The sequence below is a fragment of the Crinia signifera genome, chromosome 1, assembly GCF_055691185.1.
Source record: "Crinia signifera chromosome 1, ASM5569118v1, whole genome shotgun sequence".
Classification (NCBI taxonomy): domain Eukaryota; kingdom Metazoa; phylum Chordata; class Amphibia; order Anura; family Myobatrachidae; genus Crinia; species Crinia signifera.
Genome location: NC_139217.1, coordinates 374,409,920 through 374,437,458, shown reverse-complemented (window position 1 = coordinate 374,437,458; position 27,539 = coordinate 374,409,920). Strand labels below are relative to the sequence as shown.

Here is a 27,539-nt window from a genome sequence, read left to right as displayed (position 1 = left end):
GTGTGTACACAGCATAAGTCTTTACATATATATTCTCGGTGCTGCTTAGCTGCTACCAGGGAGCACCACTGACTATTATGGGTCAGTTTTGTATGTGGTAAATGCCCATGGAGTGGTGTCAGACTATAGGAGTTAGATATTTGTTTGGAGAGATTCCCATGTGTAATTTTACTGAATTGAGAACTGGTCCCTGTATGTCCATAAAGGTATCTTTACGCCAACTTCATAAGTCACATGCCACGTTTATAAGAAAGGTACTGATCTGGGAAAAATTCCCTATTTCCATATAATGGTTTATTTTACATCCTATAAGTCATTAATCTGGGTATGGATTTGGTATATTCTCCAAAAGGTGGTTTATAGTTCAATTGACCCTTGAATTTCCACTATGTGTATATAACTGCCATATCTTTCAGTATCACTGTCTCCAATTCAGTTTAATAGTAAACAGCTGCCATTTTTTGTGTAGTTAATGTCTCCTTTATAGGATTTGCCCATCTTAATTTTAGTATTGTACTATTCACTGAAAAACCTTATTCTGGCATTCTATTTATGTCTCATGAACAAGGAAAATATACATTTGTATATGACTTATTAAATACATTGAAGGCTATATCTATTGCAATAGTATGTAAAACATCACTCCTTTGTAAAAAATGGAAATATATATCTTTTGAAGAAGTCAGTAAGATAAAACCGGTCAGGTACTCTGTTTGCTGATACCTTTCAAAAGTTAAGTTATCCAACTTCTACATACATACATACATACATACATATATTATGTATTCCATTTTTTATATGCTGAAGACTACAAAAGGTCAGTTGGAACCCAGAGTTCAATCAGACTATTCATTTAATAGTAAGCCTATTACATTAATATGTTAGTGTGACCCATTGTATTATGCACATTTTGCCCATTTGCACTTATGCAGAACTTTATCCTCAATGTGTGTTACTGTATGTATTTCTATCGTATTTGTAACGTGCTGTCAACAACTAGCAAGCAGCTTGCTGTAGCAGTAGCACACACACAGCTGCAGTCTGTCACGTGTGTCACTGCTGCTGATGATGTCACGCCCATGTCCGGTCACATGAGCGGTGATGTCATCTTATGGTGGAATTTACATGTAGCGGCGGCGACTGATGGTTGCCTGTCAGGGACCGGGTCGGTGGGGAGCGCAGAGCGGACGGTGTCATGAAGGTAAAGGGCCGCTATGCGAGTACGGCAACCGCCAGGGGGCGTGGACGGCCGCCCAGTGGGATGGTGATATATGCGCTGTGCCCGCTGCTGTGTATTGCTGCCCTGTCATTTGCGGGCGGCACCGGGATTGTTACCCCCATTCCCCACTATGTCAAACTCAGTGCATGAAGGTGGCGGTGACTGCTAGAGACGCCTCACACTGCTGCCTGGCACAGTGAGTGTATACCAGATGCACAGGTGGTCTGGCGAATGGGAGCTGCTGGGGCTTTGAGGGCTAGATCTAGTAGTCTGTACACTTTGTGTTATTGCTATCCTTCAGTGGCTCCAGATCTATGTCATTGCTTACTGTGTTTGTAGAATTGCCTGCTCAGCACTTCGGTCCAGTCTGTAAAGGGGTCTGTCAGCTCTTCTAATGATTTTGGTTTCAGTCTCCTCTCCAGCACCATCGTTACACCCTCACAGATGGTCTAACCCAGGGGTCTTCAACCCATGGCCCGCGGGCCACGAGTGGCCCGCCAAGTTGTTTTTACTGGCCCGCCAGTTAATGCCGTTTAAATAAAAAAAAAGCTGTTTAAAAAAAAAAAAACTTCCGCGCTAGTCCCTTAACAGTGGGATGTGGCGGAGGTGGATGTGCTGGCTGGGGCAGGTGGTACTGTGTGCAGACATGCTCATTGTGTATTTCCTGACGTGGGCGCCGTGCACCCCTCCCGCCCGCTCCCTTTCAGAGAAGACAGCCGGGAGTGACAACAGCCGCCAGCCTCTGACGCCGCGCACCCTGCCGCCAGCCTCTAACACTGCGCACCCGTCCCTGCCTGCTCCTTTCAAGTGAAGACAGCCGCCGCCGGCAGCAGCAGCCCTCTGCCAGGGACACTAAGATTAATGCAGGTATCTTAGGGAAGGGTGAAGCCGGCTCGCTAATGCGGTGCTGACTAGGGGGGGCTCTCTGCAATGTTTTCTTTGCTGACTGGGGGGGGGAGAGGTGAGCTGGCTGCCTTTTGCAATGTTGTGCTGGACATGGGGGGGGGGGGCTGTTTTGAAATGTGGTGCTGACTATGGGGACAGTGCTGACTATGGGGGAGGTGGGGCTGGCAGTGCAATGTGGCCCTGTGTATGGGGAGGGTGCTGACTATGGGGGAGGGGGGCTGGCAGTGCAATGTGGCCCTGTGTATGGGGAGGGTGCTGACTATGGGGGAGGGGGGCTGGCAGTCCAATGTGGTGCTGATTAAGGGAGGGCTGGCATGCTGTCCAATGTGCTGACTATGGAGAGCAATACTAGGGCATTTTGTGAGGGACACTATTGGTGGCATTTTGTGAGGGACACTACTGGTGGCATTTTGTGAGGGACACTACTGGTGGCATTTTATGAGGGACACTACTGGTGGCATTTTATGAGGGACACTACTGGCGGCATTTTGTGGGAGGCACTGCTGGGGGCATTATATGCCTAAGCAGGAGTATTGGGGGCCTTATAGTGCAAGGTGCAATGGGCATCATGGTGTGAAGCATAATGTGCAATGGGCATCACAGTGTGTGGCATAATGTGCAATGGGCATAATGGTGTGTGGAATAATGTGCAATGGGCATCACGGTGTGTGGCATATTGTGCAATGGGCATCACGGTGTGTGGCATAATGTGTAATGGGCATCATGGTGTAATGGGCCTTCATGTTTATATGTCACTGTATGGCCTTTAGACAGCCAACTTAAGCGTGGAAGGACAACAACCATTCCTGCGGTAACCAATGTCTGGTCATGCAGGTTGCAAAAGGAGGTGTCAGGTAATTGTTTTCCTGCTAGTTCACACTCTTATAATTAGCCCATGCCCCTTATAATTAGACCACACCCATTTTTGGGAGCAACGCCTTAGGCACGCGCAATTTCTTCAATACCATATTATGTATGGGGGGCTGCATTTTTATTCTGTTCGCACTGGGACCCTAATTGTTTAGAAATAGCCCTGGTGCTGACTATATATTGGGGGCAGGGTTTATGTGTATGGGCAGCTGTGCTAACTATCTATGCAGGGGCTGTGCTCTCTATCTATTAAGAGCTGTGCTAAATACCACAGTAGAGCTTAGTGGCCCTCGGGCTTCGTTTAATTTTTTAATGTGGCCCACAATATCTTAAAGGTTGAAGACCCCTGGTCTAACCAGTGAGGCTGGCATTGCCATAGAGTAGGTGTCTCTTTGCCAGTGTTGGACCAGGGCATGAAGGGCCCACTGTGTGAAATGCAGCAGTAGGGCACCCATGTCAGCCACCAGTCTATGGTCCTGCTCTCCCGAATACTGTAACTGACCCAACAAGAACAGAGGATGGAGGAGAGGACCATTAGAGATTTCTTCACCTCCATATGAGCCAACCCTTGTGACATGATCGGGCAATGGGGTTTGCATTCCCACTGCTGTAAAGGTGCCCACACACTACAACGTGTTTTTTTTATTATTTGGGGGGGGGGGGGGGGGGGTGTTATCGCCTGTTTTTACGGCAAATCATGATTGGGATCTGATGCAAGGTGTGTCATTTTCTAATGTACTGGAGATACTGAAATGAAGCCTAATCTGAACTAGCCACTTTAATTAGCATAATATGGCATGGTTTATTGTAATGTGGCACAATATGGGCTGGATGCACTATATTGTGGAATACTATGAACTAGGGGACACTAATCAGGCCCAATATAAACTGGGGGCACTACAGTGTGACATACTATAAATTAATATGGGCACTACAATTGTAACATAAAAGTAACTGGGTCACCTAGGTGGACTATGTTGAAAAATATATACTAGCAGCATACAATGTGAAATGTTAACTGTGGGCAGTGTGTGGTATAATATGAATTGCAGCACTACTATGATGTATAAAATAAATAAGGACACTACTAGGACATAAAATGAATCACTTCTGTAGAGGGATTCAGTATTGAATCCCGGCGGTCGGGATCCCGGCGTTCAGAATCCCGACGCCGGAATCCCGACAGCCGAAATGCCGACAAGGGGGGGACGTGGATCGCCCCCCTTGCGGGCTCGCTGCGCTCGCCACGCAGCGGGCCGGGTGCCTCGCTACGCTCGGCACACTAATTTATTCTTCCTCCAGGGGTGTCGTGGACACCCACGGAGGGAGAAAGTGTCTGCATTTCGACGGTCGGGATTCCGGCGTCGGGATTCTGAACGCCGGGATCCCGACCGCCGGGATGGTAACTGCATCCCCTGTAGAGAGAGGTCTCTAGAAGCAGTGGGATGGGGACACTTCAAATGTTTTTGTATATCCTGGCTATTGCCCTGGCAGCTAATATTTACTGAAATTCTTTGGTTAATCGAATTTGGTTAATAACGTTACATATTTGTGGCATTAATGTGTTCATTCTGTCTTTGCACTCCCCACTCTACTGTATTTGCTGCTGATAACTTTTTGCAAATCAGAGATATTTTGCAATCTTGGTTTCCTTTTTTCTTTTTTAATCATGTCAATAAGAGGACTATTGAACAGTTTTGGATAATGGTAACTATCATTATGTACCATTACATATTGCTTTCTGCTTCTGAAAGCTTTGGCAAAAACACCTCTACTCAGCTAAGGAGACTTAAGGTGCGTACACACGTACAGATTTTTCTGTCCGATCTATCTGATGGGAGCAAATGACAATCAAAAAATTGTTCCCAAATGCTTGAAAACAGACAGTGATCAGTCAGACAATTTAAATCATTCTCATATAACAAATTTGTCAAAACATTATTTTTTTCTGTTTTCCTGCATTTGGGTGGAAATTTTTAATTGTCATATGCTCCCATACATTTCCAGGTTTTTGTTCCGACCAGATAGATCAGACAGAAAAATCTGTACGTGTTTACGTACCTTTTACATTTATTGGCCGCTGAATGAGGAGGGAGTGCTAAGCACCAAAGTCCAATAAATAGCAAAACTGATATGACAGACGTTGGTTCTCAAACACAATTTAAAAGATCCACAGGTGGAGCTCATTATTTCACTTGATTCTGTGAGGGGACCTGAGGACTGACTTTGATAGAGCCTTTATCCGATATCTGCACTGGCAATTAGTCTATTCATCCTCCTCATTTTTAAATAGAACCGGTGGAGTCCTAAATGATCTGAGCACCATGGACAGTGTGGTTAATGTACCCTTAGTGTCAATGGTGAGGGAATATCTACTGTGTATACTCGAGTATAAGTCGACCCGAATATAAGCTGAGGCACCTAATTTTACAACAAAAAACTGGAAAAACTTATTGACTCAAGTGGGACCCTCATTTGAGTATAAGCCTAGAGGGGGCTTTTTCATAATACAAAATGTTCTGAAAAAGGAGGGTTATACTCGAGTATATATGGTAATTACATTGTACTGTTAACACTCTCCCCCTTTTTATATTGTATTTCTATCATTTGTGTTTACTTTTTTTTTTTTATGTTACACTTTCATTATTATCTTTTATTTATATGGTGCCACAAGGGTTCCGCAGCACCAAAGAAAATACATAAGCAAAAGAGCAAACCAAGAAATAGAGTACACAACAATTTACTAAAGTACATGGTATATAAACAGTGCTGCATCAGCAGACATGACATTTAAATAGCCTTAAGTTCCATACACACTGGCTGTTTTGTACCTGATGATGGAAAAAATCGCTGGGCTTCATACACACTGAGTTTTTTGTTGATTTTTCCCGAAGGTGGACGGCTTTCCATAGCGGGACGCTATGGAAAGCCGTCCACTCTCTCGCTCCTCTGCTGGTAATACCAGCAGATGAGCAGTCGGGCCTGCGGTGATGCGGGAGCATGCATCACAGCTCATCGCTGCCCCATACACACTGGGCACACTACGAGTAAACGGAGCGACTTTCAACTGAAAGTCGTCCAGTGTTATGTCGACATAGACACCAAAAAAACATGAAAACCTCATGGTGACCTTTGTACTGTCAACCAATAGTGGTAGACCTTATGACTGTAGACCTAGACATTGTAGCTCTAATATACCATAACCGAGTGGCGGAGGAGCTTGGTGGCATCCAGGATGAGAGTCTAATGCTGGAAATATTTTTTAAATGGAAACGGCAGGACTGCAATAGGTACTAAATATGTCGTTTGGTAGAGAGGCAGAAGTCAAGGATCACTCCAAGACACCACACTTGAGGCCAGAGGAGTACTAATTTTGGAATGTTTGGATTAGGTTTGTTCAATAGTTGTTGTGCCATATCATATTAAAGATCCACTTATATTTAAAACTGTCATTGGAAAACCTCTACTTACTATTGATGAAGATATATGTGAACACTTTGACAGCAATTGGAAAGAGAATTGACTCACCTGTGCAGCATCCAAGGGTGGCCGGTTCTCCGCTTCATTTACAAGATGAGACTTAAAGCTTAATGGACCAGTCTGGCAGTGATCAGAGAGCAGCTTGTTCGGGGCCAGACTGTCACTGTGCTCCTCATGACAGAAGAGAACCGCTATGTGTTCCCTCACTAGATACCGGGGGAATCAAAGCACTATGTAAAAGGTAATCGCATCTTGTACAGTGTATGGATAATTTATTCTAAGAATTGAACTGCAAGAAATACATGATCTCTAAAGAGTATACGGTCGTTAGGGCGACACACAAAAGGTCGACATGCATTGGGTCAACCACTAAGGGTCGACCTCGCTAAGGTTGACACTGGAAATAGGATCAACATGCTTAAGGTCGACAGTCAAAGGGTCAACATGTTTTTATTGACGACAGACAGTATTTCATGCCCTACCATCCACTAAGACGTGGAGTGAGAATATAATAGTGTCATGCGTAGCGAGGAACCGTGGGTGTGTCCAACCGTGTGTGGGTCCATAGCCAGGAAACTTCCCAGACATTAATCCCATTGAGAATTTATGATCAACCACAAGAGGCGGGTGAACAAATAAACCATAAATTCTGACAAACTCCAAGCATTAATTAGGCAAGACTGGATGGCCATCAGTCAGTTTGATGTCCAGAAGTTGATTAACAGCATGCCAGGGTGAATTTCAGATGTTTTGAAAAAGAAGGGTCGATACTGCAAAGACGGCCTCTTTGCTGAAATTTTATGTAATTGTCAAAAACAGCCCTTGACTTTTATTAAATCTTTGTAATTTTACATTGGTATATGATGGTAACATCTGAGAAAAAGGTGTAAAAACACTGAAGTAGCAAATTTTGTGAAAACCATTACTGGTGTAATTCTCAAAACAGTTGGCCATGGCTGTACACCGTTAATTAAGTACTGTAGGTTAATTTGACTGGATGCTAAATGCTATTGTGTTTGTTAATAATGTAATAATTGGCAGTTTTCCTGCAATAATGTTCAGCCTACTATAATGACCTGTGAAAAAGCTGCTGTAGCCAGCGAAACGTGTAGGTGTTTATCCAGAAAGGACACATGGTCATTGAGCCCTTGCCAGACATAATTTATCTTCACGCTCTGTGTATCTAAGAAATAGGATCCAAAGTGGTCAATGCAAGCTGTACTTGGAGACCGAGTGGACTGGTTCAACTACCACCTGTGGCATATAGAACATCTTGGAGGCACGCCACCTCCTAAAGGCCCGGCAAATCTCTGTGGAAGCACCAGTACCGGAATACTCCCATTCTACCTCAATACCTACAAATTGGATTACAAATGAATTGCTCCCTTTGGATTCCATCAGCAAAACCCACTGGGGTTTTTTCCAGGACTGGCATGTCATTTAGACAACGAAATGGGTGACTATTGACCTCCTGTCCCTATTGTTTTTAAATATTCCTGTATTTTACTATTTTTTACTGATTTGCATAATTAAAACTGCTTATTTTTTTCATACCTGACCAGGTTACTTTTTCTCTTCATTGCATAATTCATGATATTGATAATTGTATATTAGCGCATCCAACCATCCTTTTTCCCTGTGTATAATGACCTGTGGCCTGAACAATATTGTGCAGAAGTAGCCATCCATTATATTTCCATCTGAGGAGATTATGAACTAGGCTGTTTAACCTGTGAGCCAAATTGTACATTTGATAAGAGCAACCAGTTACATCCTTTCTAAGGACGTACGAGTTGCCGATTGGAGGATTGAATTTTGTTGAAGTTTTGTTATTGTTGGGTGTAATTTTGTTTCCATGACCGAGTGGGACTCAACAAGCTCAACCAATTTTAGGGGAGAAAGTGAGTTATATAACATGTCCATTGCAGGTAAATGTTATATGTGTGATGTAAGGGTTTAATATTTTAAATGTTTTTTTTTTTAAATAACATCTAGTGTTAATGAAGCAGACCAATATTAATTGACTGTTATCGGGTGTACTATGGTGTGAGGGTCTCTGTATGAAAGTTGAAAGAAGTTCTACTCCCTTGTACTCTTTATGAAAGGATTTTATTTACAGGAAATTGAGGGTCCTTTTGAACCTTCACCAATTGTGTTTTGAGCTCCTCAGTATTACCATTCCATTATTTTTTCTTGCGTCAGTGAAGGCGCTGGTGACGGTGGACCCACTGAAGAATGTTGCGACTGAAGTGAAATATTCAGGATGTCATCTTGCGCTGAGCAGGAATCCAAGTCACAACTTTCTGAGGCCCCAATATCAATGGGTGATTTTTATAGCACTCACTTTGCTGCAATGCCAGCAAAACAGCTGGAGGAGAACCGTGAAAAGGGATTAGCCAGGGCTGAGTTCCCAAAGATGATGATGCACTTCTCATAAAAGGGCCAGTCCATACGTTCACCACCAATCTTCCGCCTAATTAAGGTCATGATCCTTGGAGTACTGCTTGCGAAGTGCTTTGAGTTTAACTACCTGTTGCTGGGTTTTAATGATGCCAAGGGCAGACCGGATTTTCGAGATGTTCTAGTACTCTGTGGAATCTTTCACAGTTTGTCACTTGTTTTTTTGATATCCTCCCCTCCCACAGCCAACAGCTCCAAAATGTCCTCATCCCTCTAGTGCGCCATCTGTGCTCTCCTCTCTGCAACATTAAATGGACGTCACATGTCATTCCCCAATCAGCTTGCTTTTTCAGGTCCTGTGTGAAAAACTCGGGTCTTGCCTGTTTACACCTGTTTACACTGCCTAAGGGCTATTTCACACTGTCCGGCTCCTGCCGGACGGCGAAATCCTGCACGGCCAGGAAGCCGTGCACAGTAGTTGTGAATGGACACTATTGTGTCCATTCACACGGGACGGCCACGGCCCGTCCGTCCGGTTGCAGCCGGTTCCCGCCACTGGAAGGGACGGCTGCCGGGCTGTGGCCATCCCCTCAATGATAAACTACTGTGTGCTGCACGGCTTTCTGGCCGTGCGGGTTTTTGCCGGCCAGCAGGAGACGGAGTGTGTGAAACCGCCCTTACACCCGTGTATTTACCAGGAATAACCCTGCAAAAAACCTGCAAGGCATTACACCCGGGAATTTCACTTACACCAATTAGCACAGGAAATTACCGCTTGCGTTGGCAAATACACGGGTTTTTGCCGCAGAGAGAATGGGGTAAAATTGGTTTCTGTAGCGTAATATAAATATTGTATTGGACTTCTTGGTTACTATTAACCTTTTGTGCCTTGATGGTTATTTAATTTACATACTTGTGATATATTTTCTTTTCTGTTGCAAAGTACTGTAACTCTTGCGTCTAAAGCAGTTTTTATGTCACCTGTGACTCGTGCCCCCAGGTATAAAGAAATCTTGCTCGCTGAGGAGGACTGGGACGATATTTTCAAGTCGTGTTTTAAGATCTCGCGGTGCTTGCACCACTCTGAAATGTTTTTTAAACTCATCCACAGAGCCTACTTCACCCCGGAGAGGTTGCACAGGATCTGGCCATCCACCTCGAACCTCTGTTGGAGGGGATGTAGTTTGGTTGGAGACCTGATCCACGTCTTCTGGGAGTGCCCGGCTTTGCGGCCTCTCTGGGCGGAGGTATTTCTCCTGATAGGCATTATACTTACCCGCCCCATTGCCCCTGACCCAGCATTTGCACTGCTTCACATTTTTCCACCCTATTTCTCTGCTGCGAACAGATATTTAGTTGGACATGTGTTGATAGCCACCAAAGCCTTGGTTGCTAAACTATGGAAATCAGATGTCATCCCGACAGTAGACTCCATCCGTAAAAAAATCCACAAACATTATACTTTTGAAACTACTGGAGCAAAATACTCCTCTGCATCAAATTCAATCCTGATGAAATGGTTTGGATGGTCCCTCTACTGTGACAAAGTGGGTGCCACAAACTTGTTAAGCGATGCTTCTGAGGCCTCAACTCTAATTTCAACTTCTGATGGCCCTTAGCCTTAGATCTATATTATATTGTGTTACCCTATATACCTCTAGAGTCAGACTGTACACCAACTGATTTAAACACTGGTATGCTTCCGTTTTTCTATATCAGAGATATCCATTTGTGCAATTATGACTGTTATTAGATAAGCAGTTCGATGCAACTGCTCTCTGTATCGCTCTTTTGTACATGTACCCTTCCCTCCCTTTTTTCTTTCTGTACCCCCCCCCCCCACATACAAAATGTCTTTCAGACGAAATTTCTTGCAATAAAAATTTAATGTTCAAATAAAAAAAAAAAGATGTTCTAAGAAATCTTGCTCGGGTCATCAGTATGTGATGTATCTCAGGGCTCAACAAAACCGGGAGCCAGGTCGCCACGGCTACCAGATTCTGCTTCCTGGCGACCAGATTTTTCCAGGGTGGAAGCAGAATCTGGTCAGATCAGCGGCAGCAATGGCCGACTTCCGTCTTCCCCCTCCTGTCACACAGACCCCTGCCTGACCCCTGTCTCCTGCCGCCCCCCGGTTTCTGACCCCCGCCTCCCCCTCCCGTTCAGAGCAGCGGCAGGGCAGTGCTCGACTCCCGCCTCCCCCTGCTGTCACACCAGCGGCAGCGTGGCCGGGCAGTCTCCCTCTGTTACACCAGCCGCTCACAGTTCCTGACCCCCCGCCTCCCCTCCTGTTCAGAGCAGCGGCAGTGCGGTGCCCAACCCCCGCCTTCCCCTGCTGTCAAACCAGCGGCAGCATGGCAGGGCAGTCTCCCTCTTCACTTACACCTGACCCCCGCTTCCCCTCCTGTTCAGAGCAGCGGCAGCACGGTGCCGACCCCCGCCTCCCCCTCCTTTCACACCAGCGGTAGCGTGGCCGGGCACAGTTTCACCCAGCTGTCACACCAGACGCCCGCAGCACCTGACCCCCGCCCCCCCTCCTGTCAGAGGAGCGTCAGCGCGGACGGTCAGAGTCTCCTCCTGTCAAACCAGCCGCACGCAGTTTCTTACCCCCTCCTCCCCCTCTTGTCGGAGCTGACAGCTTGGTGCCTGACTCCTGCCTCTCCCTCCTGTCAGACCAGTGTCTACCTACTTCTCATGCAGGGGCTTCGCCAACTGCCAAAAGTCCACCATCGGGATGCAGGTCTTTCCTTGCTTCTTGCTGCTGGACGAGTGGGGCTGCATGGCTTCCAGCATGCAAACCCTGGCATCAAGCATCAAACCCCATAGCAATGAGCATGTAGGGCAGGGGTGTCAAACTCAAATTCATCGGGGGCCGCATCGGCAGTTTGGTCACCCTCAAAGGGCCGGTTGTATCTTTGCCAGATGTCATATGCCCCACAGTGCAACACATATGCTCCCAGTGCCATATATCATATGCCCCCACAGTGCCACACATATGCCCCGTGCCAGATATCATATGTCCCACAGTGCAACACATATGCTCCCAGTGCCATATATCATATGCCCCCACAGTGCAACACATATGCCCCCAGTGCCAGATATTATATGCCCAACAGTACAACACATATGCCCCCTGTGCCAGATATCATATGCCCACCACAATGCCAGATATGCCCACCACAATGCCAGATATGCCCACCACAATGCCAGATATGCCCACCACAATGCCAGATATGCCCACCACAGTGCCAGATATGCCCCCAGTGTCAGATATGCCCACACATATGCCCCCAGTGCCAGCCATATGCCCCCACAGTGCCAGACAGAACCATATATGCCCCCACAGTGCCAGATATGCCCCCAGTGTCAGATATGCCCACACATATGCCCCCAGTGCCAGCCATATGCCCCCACAGTGCCAGACAGTGCCAGAAATGCCCCCCACAGTGCCAGATATGCCCACACAGTGCCACACATATGCCCCCAGTGCCAGCCATATGCCCCCACAGTGCCAGCCAGATCCATATATGCCCCCACAGTGCCAAATATGCCCCCACAGTGCCATCTGCAGAACAGCACAACTGACAGTTGGTTGCTGCAGCCTGGTCTCACTCTCTCCCGCTCCAGCCGCTGCTTCCCCCCGCCGCCATCTCCGCGCGCCAACTCCGCGCCACTGCTGCTGCTGAGGGAGGGGAGGGAGAGGAAGGAGAGACGTGAGATGCGCTCCCCGCCCCTCCCCTCCATAGGAAATCTGCTGTGGCGGGGGGCAGTGAACCTGTACAGGCCACGCCCCCCGCCACTTACATATGCGCGCATGCGCACAATGTTGCTGGGGGGGTAATTTCTTGTGGTGGTACGGGGTACCGGCACCCTATGTTTTAGTGGTACGCCGTACCACCCCGTACAGCCTCTCTTGCAGCACTGGGTGCAAGCCCTCCAGCTCCCCATTGGCTACTGGGAATGCTGTAATTATTACAGCGTGAAGTGTATTACATGTGAAGGCTGGCGGCGGCTATGCGGGCCACATTAGCAGGTCTGGCGGGCCGGATTTGGCCCGCGGGCCTTGTGTGACACCTATGATGTAGGCGGGTAAGCTCCACTTATGTGGGATAATATGTAATAACCATTACTGCGTGTGGTATTATATGTAACTAGAACAGGGGGTCACCATGGGGTTTGCTCGGGTGGAGTTTGCTCTGATAGCTACATGGGTCCAGATTGCAGTCCACACTGGGGTATGGGGACTGTGGTGTGAAGTGTGTATACTGGCGGAATAAACTGCCCCAATGCATAAACCGCGTAGACACAGCGGCCTGAATAAATAACCCCGCCCCCACATGTGACTGATCACTTATAAACCAACTAGGTGATTCATCGTGCCCTACGGGCGCTCTTCACAACGTCGTAAGGGGCTGCGCCCCCTTAATTTGTGAACGTTTGTATTGTGAGAAATATGGTTAGAATTGTATGAAAGATGCCCTGTATTGCAACTTGAGTTTTATAGGTGAAATGTGTTCAAAAGAGAGCATATGATTTGGAAGGGGGTGAAACTTGATCGGTTCTCCTTTGCCATCGATGTAGGGAAACCATCTGGTCCTCCCACATAGATGGCAAAAGTATTCAACATCGGCCATAAACCATTGATAATTTGAAATCATTAATGGTCGATGGGCATCCCTAGAACTGGAGGAGGGTGGGGGACAGTATGCAGCTCCCGGCAGTGGGTGAGCGTCTCCTCCCATTGGGAGGGAGAAAGGGGGTGCATGTGAGCAGGAGGCTGTATAATAGTCTTATGTGGGCAAGACCTTGATAAAAGCTGTGGCGCTGGTGCAGAGGACCGTGTGGGAATCTGCAGCGCCGCAGCCAGGACCGGATTTCCCACCTAGGGGCGGCACCTGCTTGTGGCGGTACAGGATCCCCCATTCTCACGGGGGTACGTGAAATGCGGGCGCGGGGTTGCGGGGGTCCGCTGGGGGTTGGAATTGCCGGAAGGGGGTCAGGGGGGTCTGCAAATTGCGGGAGGGGGGCGCGGGGGTCTGCGAATTGCGGAAGGGTGGTGCGTAAATCGCGGGAAGGGGGGTCTGCAAATTGCGGGGAGGGGGGGTGCGAGGGTGCCATGAATTGCGGGAGGGGGTGCCGTGAATCGCGGGAGGCGCAGGGGGGTTGGGGGCTCGTGAATTGTGGGAGGGTGGGGTCCACGAAAAGCGGGAGGGGGCGAGAGTCCGCAAATCGTGGGAGGGGGGGTGCTGTGAATCATGGGAGGGGGTCGAGCGAATTGCGGGTGTGGTGTGGTGTGTGTGTGTGTTTGTGCCGCGAATCGCAGGAGGGGGGCACGGGGGTCCGGGGTGGGGAGTTGGCAGAGGGGGGGGGGGCGGGCAGACCTGCCGCTCACCTGGTAGCTGTGGAGTAGCAGTGTCTTTGCCTGGCAGCATGGGGAGGCAGAGGGTGTCTGTCACTGTGTGAGTGAGTGAGTGTGTGTGTGTGTGTGTGTGTGTGTGTGTGTGTGTGTGTGTGTGTGTGTGGAGTCAGAGGCTCTGATAGGCTATTAGCCTATGACTCCACCCAGCGTTTTGGACACACTCACACATTGAGTGACAGATGTAGCCAAATATATAAGAGATTGTCAGTCCAGTGTTTGGTAGAACGTGTAATGGGCATTATGGCACATGCAAATTTTGTGTGCACTGTCCCTCTTATTAGTTTATCCGGCTCCTAAATTTTCATTTTGGCTCCTAGATTTTAAATAAAATTGTCGAGCCCTGATGTATCTGCTGATTCTTGATAAATAGTATTGGTACTTGTGTAGTTTCATGGCGCCAGCATGGCGCCGTGCTACTTCCGGTTTGTACGCCTGGCAAACTAACTTAACTCCATGCCAACATGGATAGTTCATACCCCCACTATCCATGTTGGCATGGAGTTGATTTTAGATAGCGTGGCGAGCCACCGAGCCCGCAGCGTGGGCGAGCGAAGCTGGCGCCGTGAAACTACACAAGTACCATAGTATTTTTATTAGATTCTCTACTAAGAGACTGTTGGATACTGAAAACAAAGTTTCTGGTCTTTCTATCTTCTGGAATGTTGTTGTGAGTCTGTACATTTTTGGGCATTACAGGATCCTGTAGCTGTTGTTTTGTGTTGCCATGGTGATGTGGATTACTCACTTCATACTGGCTAGACTCTGGGTTTCTGTGCCATGGTGTTGTGCAGTGCGGTGAGGTAAAGACACAAACTAGTAACAGCCAGATTTAAACACTATGGGGGAAATTTACTATGATGGGAATAAGACTTCACATGTGGTGTTGCTATGGGCAACCAATCAGAATATACTTATTTAGCACCCTCTAGAAGATAGACAGCATCTGATTGGTTGCCCATAGCAACATCACATGTGGGTGAGATTCAATGTTTTTTTTAAAGCAGCAACCATTTACACTGCAAAATCAGTTTGATGAGATATATATATATATATATATATATATATATATATATATATATATATATATATATATATATATACCCACACCAACAGAGCAGGTGGCACTCAGACTTATATCAGGAACAAATGTGTGTGTGTGTAAATGTGTGTGTGTGTGTGTGTCTATCTATCTGTATATATCCAATAAATACAGGTGTCACTCTGGGTCTTGGTGCAAATTCAAACTTTACTGTTTATGCCAACGTCGTTTCGGGCGTAGCCCGTCGTCAGGACACTTACAGTGGTGCAAAACAAAGTGTTATTTATACTTGCATACAACCAGACACTCTCCCCGGCACCTGACGCTCCGGGTCCCGCTGTGACTTCCAGCTCTTGATGACCAGAAGTGACGTGACGCCAGCACTAGGAAGCCGTCCGGGGCTGGGGGAGCACTGTGGGCAAGATACAACCATTATACATACTGTGCAAAATACAAATCAAATCAAGTGATTATAACAAGTGATGTAAATTAACAGTGACAGCAGTGAAAGGATGTTAAAACTCATTTCTTTAAAACGTAAACCGTGAACTGCGGGTCACTTATCGCACATTTCAGCTACAACCGAACAAGGGGGGTGCGTCTCCCTGATCTCAGTGTGCCCAACTGGAGTAAAGGTGCCCATACACGTTACAATTATTGTATACAATATCGCATCTCATCGCATATCGGTTTTGCGTTTTTGTACTAGATCTCATCTCATCGCAAAACCGAGATGCGATGAGATTCGATATTGTATACAATATTGTATACAATAATTGTAACGTGTATGGGCACCTTAAGACACGATTTGCTCCATCTAGTGGCGGCTGCGGGTAGAAATAATTGCTTTCCTCAGCGATCAATCTACATTGGTTAGATGTTTTTTTTTTTTTTTTGCCCTTCAACAGATTCTTTGAGCAGTTTTTCTATCTTAATGATCATATGTTTGGTTCTAGGAAGATGTGTCATGTTCTGCATCTGATACTTTATGAGAGGCAGATTTATTCTCAAGAGAGGATAACTGACTGCTCCATGGAAATGATCAAATGTACATAAACATACGCGCCAAAGAAGGCTTCCTATTTTTATCACTGTGATCTTGGCAACAAGAAATAAATAAATAAAAGTAGAACCAGTAAACTGGATGTATGGCAGCTTCAATAGTGGATCCAGAAAACATTACAGGAGGAGCAACATAATACATCTCCTTGTATTGCTACCTTACATTACAACAAAAAAAAAGCAAAAAAGGATTTTTTAGAATGAAATAATTCCAGTATTCTCCATGTTATCACTTCTGCTTTCAAACTGTATTTTTGTTTGCTATATGGTTACCTGTAGTTAGTTAAAAATAGATAATGGGGTTTGTCAGTTGTTTTATGCGGAGGGAGTTAGCAGAAATAATGGGCGTCCATCTGGAAAACAAATATACATCTCTTATCGGACACCCCAAAATAATTTAATTCTCCCCCTATTTTACAATCATTCGATTTTTTTTTTTTTTTTTTTTTTTTTATTTGTAGGTTTATTAAACTGTTTTATACTTTGGAAATCAAAACGAAGACTACACCTAAACCGTCCAGGAAAAACTATTGGTGAATGAGTTTAAACCTTATTATGGAGACAGGTTAAATGTGGGAACCAGAGCATTGTAATATTTCATTATACATCCTTTCAGGTGTGGTATAACTGCCCGACAGTCGGTATCCTGACTTTGTAAGCCTGACTGCCGGTGTCTCAACAGGGGGGCCCCCAAGAGGGAGAATAGCCCCTGTTAATCGAGATCCGGACTGTCAGGCAGTTAAACAGTCAGGATTTCAACGTCTGAGTACCGACCGTCGGGATCCTGTCAGCAGGTCATCCGGCCCCTGTCCTATCAGAGATGATAAAATTGTGTTGGCTCATATAGAAAACTTCTGGAGCCTTTAATGACCAATGGATGATTGCTAAATATGTGACTCGTGATTTGTATCAATGACAACAACATCTAATGTGATCCTGAACATAAGGCTTTAGGATGTGACCCAGTACGTGCACAATAGTTCAGCAATCTATTTTTTCTTGCCAACAAGGAGCGTGTGTGTTATGTGTAAAAGTGCCACTATTAGAACACATGCAAATTATGGGTGTGATTTACCCCTATAAGACCCCATAAGTGGGAGTCTGGGATCCTCTGAACCCGTTTTCTGTCTTTCAATTATTTTTGATACATTTTTAAATATGATGCAAATAAGGGGCCTGATTCTACTTCACTAAGAAGGGGCTGAATTCGTCCCCGTTCCGATGGTGAGGGGTCTGCGCATTTGCAGACCCCCTGTGTAAAGGACTTTGGTGAGTATCACACTTGCCGAGGTGTTGGCCTTGTTATTGGGAGGGGGCGGACACCGGCCTGGAGCAGGGGAATGCCGTTCGGTGGGGCGGCATTAAGGTGCTTGCTAAGGGGCAAACGGTTTAGCGCACCAACCTGAATTATGCCCAAAGTTTATTCTAAAATAGAGAATGTCTTCCATATGTTACTGTAACTATTAACAACAAATAGAAAATGGAGAGGGCAGGGCACAGGTGCCATATATTGGGGAACTGGGTAATATTTCTATTGAGCTGCTCATTTTGCTACCCACTGATAAATTTGGGAATGACGTTAGCTTGGTTATTGGCTACTAGCTGGTTTGTAGCCAGAACATGCCGGCACACAAATGTCCATTTCTGTCTTTTATTCATGGTGAAATCTGTATTGCGTTTATAAACCTAATTATCAGGATTGGTGTGCTTGTTAGTCTTAATTGGCTTTCTTTTTGCATATTCCAGGCGGGGGCCAGCTCCATGTGGGCTTCTTGCTGTGGGCTGCTGAATGAAGTCATGGGTACCGGAGCTGTGCGAGGACAGCAGTCGGGCTTCGCTGGTGGAGCTGGGCCCTTCAGATTTGCACAGAATGCTGACTTTTCACCATATCCTTCATCATCCTCCAACATTGTGTGTAAAGCGTGTGGACTGGCCTTCTCTGTTTTCAGGAAAAAGGTGAGGTCATATTTAGGGTTAAGTGGGTTGAACCACTGTATAGATGAGTGACCTCAGAGAGGCATGCTACTGTGCTTTATATATTAAACTAAGGTCATACACCTAACTTGTCTATATGTTGCAGGTGAAAGTTTATTAAAGAATGCAAAATCATAACACTTAGGCCAAATCAAATGACAACTATATTGTAGGCAGGGACTAGATGGAATAACCTGATTCTGGAATTAGTGCAATCAAGTCATAATTGTGATTTATAAAACTGTAACTTAGAAGCCATAACAGTAAAGGTTGACATGGGTTTTTCACTTTTTTTTTTGTCCTGAATGTCGACACCGGCAACACTGACAACGTATCAGTGCACCACATCCCCTTGTGTGGCATGCGACGCTTCAGACACGGTGCCTCCCTATGCTCAGTGCACTTTATTCTCCCACCACACCCTAGTGGATGGTAGGGCATGAAAAACTGCCTGTTGGCACACAAAAAAGTCATAAACCTAACAGGCAGTTTTTCATGCCCTCCCATCCACTAGGGTGTGGTGGGAGAATAAAGTGCACTGAGCATAGGGAGGCACCGTGCCTGAAGCATCGCGTGCCACACAAGGGGATGTGTTGCACAGATACGTTATCCATGTTGACTGTGTCGACATTCGGGACAAACATTTTTTAAAAACCCATATCGACCTTTGGACTGTCGACCTTCCACATGTTGACCTAATGCTTGTGTCCACCTAATTACCATGTCAACCTAGACCTATGTCAACCTTTTAAGTGGTCCCAACCCCGTTTCTTTGTTCTGGCTCACAACAAGAGTTGTATTATAAGCCTGTAATTGAACCAATGTTTCCGTACAGAATTATAATGCAGCCATTACTTTGGTGAATTATACAGGAGCTTCCTGTGAAGTGCTGAGGAGAGATCAGACATTTTTACATCCCGTGCTCACTTTGGCTTTCCATGTTCACAGAACAAACTGTCCTCAAGGCACCCAAACCTTCCAGGTTTTAAGTACTATCCATGCTTGGCCACAGGTGACTGACTTAGTACTTCATTCAGTTTGATTTATCCATCTGCACTGAGCCATGGATATACTTAAATCCTGGATGGTTAGGGTGCTTTGAAGGACCAAGGACCTTATTCTGATTGACTCGCAAGGCCGTGAATTTTGCAGCATTGCGAGTCCATCAGATGCCGCCCACAGTGCTGCCCCCCCCCCCTCGCACGCAGGACCCCTCACACTGTTGCGAATGGATGATTTACATAATCATCCATTCGCAGGCGGGGAGAAATCATTCGATGGACGTCGACCATCGAATGATTTCTCCAGCGCTCGCAGTTCAGAGACACCTATATAGTTCATCCGGTGATGTCAGCTGCCCGGCCCCGCAGTAATGCTGGGAATTCTAGGGATTGTTGCATGTGATTCCCGGGCGTTCCCCACTGTACTCCCCCACTCTGTCATCTGTGCATGCAGCTCAGTTTGGCAAATCTTCAGTGGCTGCATGTATGGAGCAGGGACCCGATGACATCACGGTACAATATATTTTATGATATTGTTAAGTGTGTGTATGCCCTATATAGTTTGGTCCAGGAGCGCCGTCAATATCGTTAATGATATCTGCGGTGCCACTGATAGCAGAATGTGAATGCACCGTAATGCTTCTGCATACACGACTGCACTTATCGGGACAATAATTCATTATCAGCTGATTGGTTCGATAATTGCATAGACGTGTACCCACTTGAGACTTTGATTTGTATGTACTGCTGCTCTGTTTTATTGGGTGCCGGACGGCTCCACGACAGTCGGGATTCCGACAGTCAATGCTCTGACCCATAGATGACTGTTGGAATCCCGACTGTCGGTGAATTATACCACACCCGTTTTCTTTTCGGGACCTTTTTCAAACTAGCCAATTTATCTTTGTTATATTATCCACATTTATTTTTACTAAAATCCTGAAATACAGATATGCTTAGTTCAGCTGGCGGTACATTTATAGAACACATAGCCAGCTTTAAAATTTCCTTTGATAAAATTCTCATTTCTCTTCATTCTTCGAATCCCATTTAGAGGGGCATTCAATTATCCCCAAATTTTTTTCAAATATTTCCTGTTCTAAAAATGGAATTTTGATGTAGTTGTTTTTGCTGGGGTAGTCCAAATGAATCCCAATTTTATTGTATGAAAAATTACGTGTCTTTGGGTGAAATCACATAGAATCCCTGATAACAGACCTTTTTTAATTTTCGGTGTCACACACGTGAAAACTGGGTGATTTTATTATGAAGTGCCGAAGTTGGGCTGATTTTGGGGCTTATTGGATAGCTAGGGGATCAATTAGCCCACAGTAAATTACAGCGGGCAGATGAATGACCCTAGAGAGGAATTGGCAGCAAATGAGATTGAAGGTAAAATAACGACATAATTCTTCTATTGCATTGTACAACTGGTTTGAGAGATCTATAAAGCTAAATCTGTACCTGGACAAGTAATGGATCTATGAATGTTGGGAAATTCGGGCTATATTTTCATTCAGAACACAAGTATTGGGCAGCTGTATTTTCCTGTAGATACAGAGTTGAGCTAGGAGATTTCCCCCTCACAACCCTTCCCTGAAAGACAAAATAAGGTACAAAATACATGTACTGTATGAATTGCTGTGGTATAGCATGCGTAAACATTGGTAACCTTTTTCTCAGGAAGGGTCATTGGCAAAGGGCTCGCTAATTGCATGTCTTATTGTCTGCTGTTCCCATACTATGCATTTTCCTGAGGTCTGTACTAGGTGTGCAACCCTTGCAACCTTTTTTTAATGTTCCAAGCTATATTTTCCTAGAACCTTCCCCTTAACCATCTGCCATATTATGCTCATTGTAATATCAGGCCAGCAAAGGCTGCACTTAATCATTTCACACTAATCTCTGATGCTTTGTTTCTCTTTTTTTATAGATGGGCAAAGCTTGTCAGCAACGTTACCATTAGTTACCACTTTCCAAATGGCAAAATATGGTGTTGTCTTTAGCACTTGTAACTATGGCTCATTTAGTACGTTGAATACACTGATAGATTAAAGCTAATTGGTTTCTATTGGCAACAGATCACTTTTGCTTTTTAGATCAGTCTCTTCCTAAAAGACGGCCAGTATGAGGTGGTTTATTTGACCATTCCTTGGAGGACTAAGCAGCACAGTACAGTAAAACGTATGCATACCCCTGATGCTAGAATGGTCACCACTCTGTCATTTCTCTATAGTGTGGGCCAGTCATGATTGAAGGCGATTTAGCAGTTTTGCCTCAAATTCATATATACAGCTGGAAGATTTGGGTACTGGGAATGAGTTTTTGTATTGTGGGTCTCTTAATGATCATATACAGGACATGGATATGAACTCTATTTACATGTATCTTTTGCCTCCTCTTCTTTATACTCCAGCACATCTGTTGTGACTGCAAAAAAGACTTTTGCTCCGTGTGCTCTACACTTCAGGAAAATTTCAGGCGCTGTAGTACCTGCCATCTACTGCAACAAACAGGATTTCAGCGGCCACAGCTAATGAAGCTGAAAGTGAAAGATCTGCGGCAGTACCTGACACTGAGGAACATCCCTACCGAGAGCTGTAGGGAGAAGGAAGACTTGGTGGAGCTGGTGCTCTGTCACCATGGCCCATGTCCTGAAGAGGAGATGGACGTTAGTATGGACAATGCGACAAGATCGCAGAGCTCTGGCTTATCATATTTTACTGCAATTTCTGCACCTTCGCCTTCCGTGTCCTCATCTCAGGGAGAACTGTCTGAGAGAAGCGGGAGCATGGGAAGTGCATCTACATCCCAGGTATAGGTTGTGTCTGTACCTTATTTGGCTGTTATGGTCACAGCCGTTGCTTGTGTTCATTTTAGTTTACAGACTTACTGGTAATTGCTTGTGCAATGTGACATTGAAATGTGAAGAATAGTGTTTAAAAAATAGTACAGTGGTTTCCAAACTTTTTTGAATCATGGCACCTTAGAAAAAAATAATTTCATGGCATCCAATGGCCAAAAGTTTCTTATCAAGAAATTCTGAAAAATATATACATTTTTAAGCAAATTCTGTTTAAATAACCTATTAAGTTTGATTATATAATGAGGGACCGTTTTCACCAATTTTGCCTATTACATTACGTATAAATAATTCAAGGTCCTGAGGCACCCCAGGTGTCATGACGCACAGTTTGGGAACTACTGCTCCTGGAGGGGAGTTCATCATGTAAAGCGCTGCGGAATATGTGTGCACTATATGAATAGCTGAATAATAATAATAGTAAATTATTATTATGTAAAGTTGCTACACTAGCTGCCAGGATATCTGGGACTATTTCTTGGCATTTTAAAGTGTACTCCTTTATCGTCAAGTGATGAAGCAAATACATTTGTAGCCAGCCACATGTTTCCTACGCCATGTCCCTAGTGCAGGGGTAGCCAACTCCTCGAGAGCTACCAACAGTCAGTGGTTTCCATGTCTCCTCACAGAATCACAAGTGAAGTATTTTAAAATGTGTTAGTCAATAATGAGTGCATCGGTATACCTGTGAGGTGAGCTGGAAAACGTGAACTGTTGGTAGCTCTCTAGGACTGGAGTTGGCTACCCCTGCCCTAGTGTGATATGTTTGGCATAATTTGCGCACCTGTGATTAATTGAAAATACAGCCTCGCGCAGGGCTCTGAGTCACAAATGGCACTAGGGCCAGTACTTGACAGCATTATGTTCCAAATTACTTTCAGGTTTCAGTTTGGTATACAAGCAGTGACCATCCATATAATTGCACATGGATGGTTACAGTTATCTACACCTCTGTAAAAGATGTATGGGATGCTTACACACTGTTTGTTTTCAGGGAACAAGTGAAACCATATCTGTAACCTCTGACCCAGAAACGCCAGAAATGATGGTAAGATTTCGTACCAATATCTGACCAACATTGTCGTGTTTTCTTTTCTTTTATTTCATTTTTTTATTTGGATAACTGTTTGGGGAAGTCTCAACCACTTTTATCAGTATGTGGTTGGCGGCATCCCAACGGTGATTACTGGGGTAAGGCTAAAGGGTTAGGTTGCAGAGGATGGTTAGGGCAAGAGATGGTTTAAGGGTAGGGTTACAATAATCGCTAGGATCCATCGGGATTCTGAACGTCATGATGCCACCACAGTATGCCAATACCATCTCTATTATCTGTGGTCCAAAAAATAGTGTGACAAGGAATCACATAGACTGGATAGCAGTAAAGTCTTGTTCTTTATTTGTAGCGGGTAGACGGCATACCAGGTAACAGCATGGCAATTCCTCAGTTACAGCATAGCGGGTTTTCCACAGATTTCACAGTAAGGATCCACTCCAGAGAACACCCAGCCTCTTTTAGGTGTTGGGAGCCATGACACCCTGCTGTGGACAAACATATAAGAGGAAGTAACAGGTGCTGTTAATCAGCAGAGAGTAAAATAGTAACATAGGGCCTTATTCTAGTTCACTCTTTATGACAAAATCCTTCTTAGAGGGACAAAACCATGTGCACTGCAGGGGGTAGATGTAAAATATGCAGAGAGAATTCGATTTGGGTGAGTTATTTTGTTTCTGTGCAGGGTAAACACTGGCTGCTTTGTTTTTACACTGCAATATAGATCTCACTTTGAAGTAAAACCCCGACCCAAATCTAATTTTCTTTGCACAAGTAACATCTGCCCCACCTGCAGTGCACATGGTTTTGTCCATCTAAGAAGGATTTTGTCAGAAAGAGTGAATAAGGCCCATAGTGACATAGTAATTAAGGCTGAAAAAAGACGTTCGTCCATCAAGTTCAACCTATCTAACTTGTAACTACTGACTTGAGTAAGTCATATCTATAGGATTCCCTTAGTGGCTTAAATTGCATCCAGTTATTAACAGTCATTAAATGTGGTTTCTGTAATCACCTCCACCGGCAATGAGTTCCAGAATTTTACTGCTGTAATGGTGAAGAATCTTCTTCTTCTTAGTTCAGTACAGAACAATCTCCAAATCCTCTCCCAGGTCCATATGATTACCAATCCTGTATTTGAACATACTAATCATATCACCTCTCAACTTCCGTTTCCCCAATGAAAACATATTCAGCCTGGTTAACCTATCTTTATATTCTAGTGATTTGAGACCTTTTACTAGCTAAGTTGCCCTCCTCGGTTCCAATTAATTTATGTCCTTTTTAAGGTGCGGTGCCCAGAACTGAACACAATATTCCAAGTGTGGTCTCACCAATGCCTTGTAAAGAGGCACTGTCACATTGGCATCCCTTGAATCCATATCCCCTTTTTAATGCATGCCAGTGTCCGGTTTGCTTTTGCTGCTGCACTTGAGCAGTGTGCAATATTACCCAATTTTTCATCTATGATGACCCCCAAGTCCTTCTCTACAGCAGAATTCTCTATAATAACTCAATTTAGCCTATAAGTAGCTTGTTCATTTTTGTTCCCATAAGGAGTTACTTTTTCAACGTTAAACTGCCTTTTTCACCTTTCCACCCACCTTTCCAGTTTATTTAAGTCACTTTGTAGTGTTTCCAAATCCTCTCTTGAGTTACTTTCCTTACTCAATTTTGTGTCTTCCGCAAATATTGCAGTTTTACTCACTATGTCACTTCAAATATCATTAATATATGACCCACCTTGTTTAATATATTAATGATATTTGAAGTGACAGTGAATATTGAACCTTGCAGGACCACTTTGGACCTTACCCCAGCTGGAATGTATACAATTTACCACCACTCTCTGTCCTCGATTTTTAATCCAATTACAAATTGTATCTCCTAACCCTAAATTACCTAGTTTCATTAATAAACTTTTATGAGGCACCGTGTCTAAAGCTTTAGTGAAATCGAGCAGAATTACACAATATAGCTTAAAAAAACACAGACAATGGCCCTTATTCTGGTTGGTGCGGCCAGAGCCGCACACGGGGCTCCGGCCGCACAAACCAATCCCCGCCCACCCTACGGATCGCCACGGCCGTCCGTACACGGACGGCTGACGATCCGCATAAAAATGGTGGAGGCTACGCCTCCACCATGGTGGGAGCTGCCCCCTGCATTCGATGGTCGTCGACCATCGAAGGCAGGTCCGCACGCCGCGGCAGCTCCCGCAAGCTGAGACCACACGGACAATCGTCCGTGTGGTAGCTTGTATGGGGGCTGAAAGCTGACATCCGGCGACGTCAGCTTTCCGCCCCCATGAGTTGCGTCATGGCCTCATTACCATGCATACGCCCCGCGTTTGCATGGGAACGCCCATGAAACGCGGGGCGTACACATAGGGAAATGAGGGCATGATGCCTCTCACGCCCCTATACGCCCCCTTTGCGGCGGACGAAATACGTCTGCGGCGAAGGGGGCTGCACATGCGCAGATTCACCTCTGCGCATGTGCAGAGTAAAAACATCGGCGGTACGGCCGCACGCGGGCCGTACCGTCCGAATTAGAATAAGGGCCAATGTCTCCAGCCCTGCTGCTGCTGTTCTAAATCCTGGACTGGATCTTCCACATTACCTTCATGGGGAAGTATGCTGCCCCTGCCGCAATAATTAAACAGATATCCTAGCTATGAACTACAGATATGTTCTTTTTCATATTGCTTACAGCGCAATCTCATGACATGCATGTGTGGCTTGCCAAAGCGGCAGCAAAGACAGGAGGACACATTTTGTATGTTTATATGCCCTTCTATTCTGCACCTATGACTTTATATAGTGTATTAGAATTTAGACTCATTTTGCTAAATTTGGCAAATTGGGTCTATTCACATAAGCAGAGGGTTTGGTTTCCATGATGTTTCTCCTAGCCTGTTGTGAGGGATATACTTTGAGAGTGAAATTCAATGTTAGCTTGTCAGTACAACTGATTGGACAAGTCTCCGCAACTGTCCAGTTTGATCCAGCAAAAAGACTTTATACTCTATTATAATACTTTTTATTTTTTTTATTTTTATTTTAAGACAAGTGACATATCAAGAAAGAGAGCAAGGGCATCTTTGTCTGACTTATCGACGCTGGAGGAAATAGAAATGCTAACAATCCGGCAATTGAAAGAAATCCTTGCCCGGAACTTTGTCAACTACTCAGGATGTTGTGAGAAATGGGAATTGGTGGAGAAAGTCAACAGACTATACCGAGAGAACGAGGAGAACAGAAAGTCTTGTACGTGGGGAATAACTTGCTTTACCATGGCATTTCTATTGTAGTATTTTATTTAATGTATTACCTTTATATTATTTATTTGATTTGATTCCATTCGGAGCTGCAGTGTGTAACGTGGCACACCTCATATACCTTCTGATGTGTTTATTTAACCGTTCTGATCTGTACAAACCGGCAGTATAATTTCAGTGGGAGTTGGTAGCCATTTTCATAGAAATTCTGTGTGTTGTTATGTAGCTATGTAATACGTATTCATTTTAAATATCTTTTTTTTTTTTTCCAGTGGAAAATCTGGAATTCAAACCGGACCCAGGTAAGTCAGTTTTTACACTAGTGAAATATCAGATAGCAAGGACCCAATACTTCCAAGCACTTTCCTTTCCCTTTAGTTGGACTTGCATTTTCTAATTGGCATTTAACTGATTTATGATAATAGAATGTTGCTAACATTTTGAAAACACCATGTTTCTCAGTTGACCATTAATTTCCTTCTATTCCAACACCTATTATTCCTGTATACATTTCTGAATCTTCAGTTTACCTTCTGATCATCTCTCCTATTAGCTCTACTTTTAATAACATTAAATTCTTATCTCCTAATGTTTTCTTTTCTAGAGAGAGATCGGTTGCAGCTGACCGGCAATGATGACAACCTTTGCCGCATCTGCATGGATGCCGTTATCGACTGTGTTCTCCTGGAGTGTGGTCATATGGTAACCTGCACCAAATGTGGCAAGAGAATGAGCGAGTGTCCAATCTGCCGGCAGTATGTGGTGCGGGCTGTTCACGTCTTCAAATCTTAAGTATCCAGACCAAAAAAAAACCACAAGAGTGTGACTTAGCCCTTTCCCTTGGGGCTCGAAGTGTTTATAAAGAAATCTGGTAGTCTGTCTGAACTGTTGTTAGAGATGTGTTTTGTAATAAATTTAAAGGTTAGGATGTGTTCATGAGCTAAATGAGAAGTGGTCCGCCAACTTGCATGCAGG

General features: G+C 44.9%; 1 protein-coding gene across 4 annotated transcripts; it reads left to right on the top strand.

Moving 5' to 3' along the window:
• Nucleotides 1-1,047: 1,047 nt before the first annotated feature.
• On the top strand, nucleotides 1,048-27,449 carry RNF34 (ring finger protein 34). 4 transcript variants are annotated; one of them, XM_083151363.1, is made up of 7 exons: nucleotides 1,049-1,201; nucleotides 18,142-18,351; nucleotides 21,787-22,185; nucleotides 23,228-23,281; nucleotides 26,352-26,553; nucleotides 26,837-26,866; nucleotides 27,169-27,449. In XM_083151363.1, exons 1-7 carry the CDS (start codon nucleotides 1,196-1,198, stop codon nucleotides 27,354-27,356), a joined length of 1,089 nt encoding a protein of 362 aa, XP_083007489.1. In that variant the 5' UTR covers nucleotides 1,049-1,195; the 3' UTR covers nucleotides 27,357-27,449. The 4 variants fall into 4 exon arrangements, with proteins under 4 accessions (XP_083007492.1, XP_083007489.1, XP_083007490.1 ...); XM_083151364.1 differs by lacking the exon at nucleotides 1,049-1,201 and adding an exon at nucleotides 1,243-1,415; XM_083151365.1 differs by lacking the exon at nucleotides 1,049-1,201 and adding an exon at nucleotides 15,018-15,094.
• Nucleotides 27,450-27,539: the final 90 nt, after the last annotated feature.

Excerpts from the sequence above, each read along its gene's own strand:
- RNF34 (XM_083151363.1), top strand. Across the intron at positions 26,554-26,836 it reads CGAGGAGAACAGAAAGTCTT|TGGAAAATCTGGAATTCAAA; the intron begins GTACGTGGGGAA and ends TTTTTTTTCCAG. Across the intron at positions 26,867-27,168 it reads GGAATTCAAACCGGACCCAG|AGAGAGATCGGTTGCAGCTG; the intron begins GTAAGTCAGTTT and ends TTTCTTTTCTAG.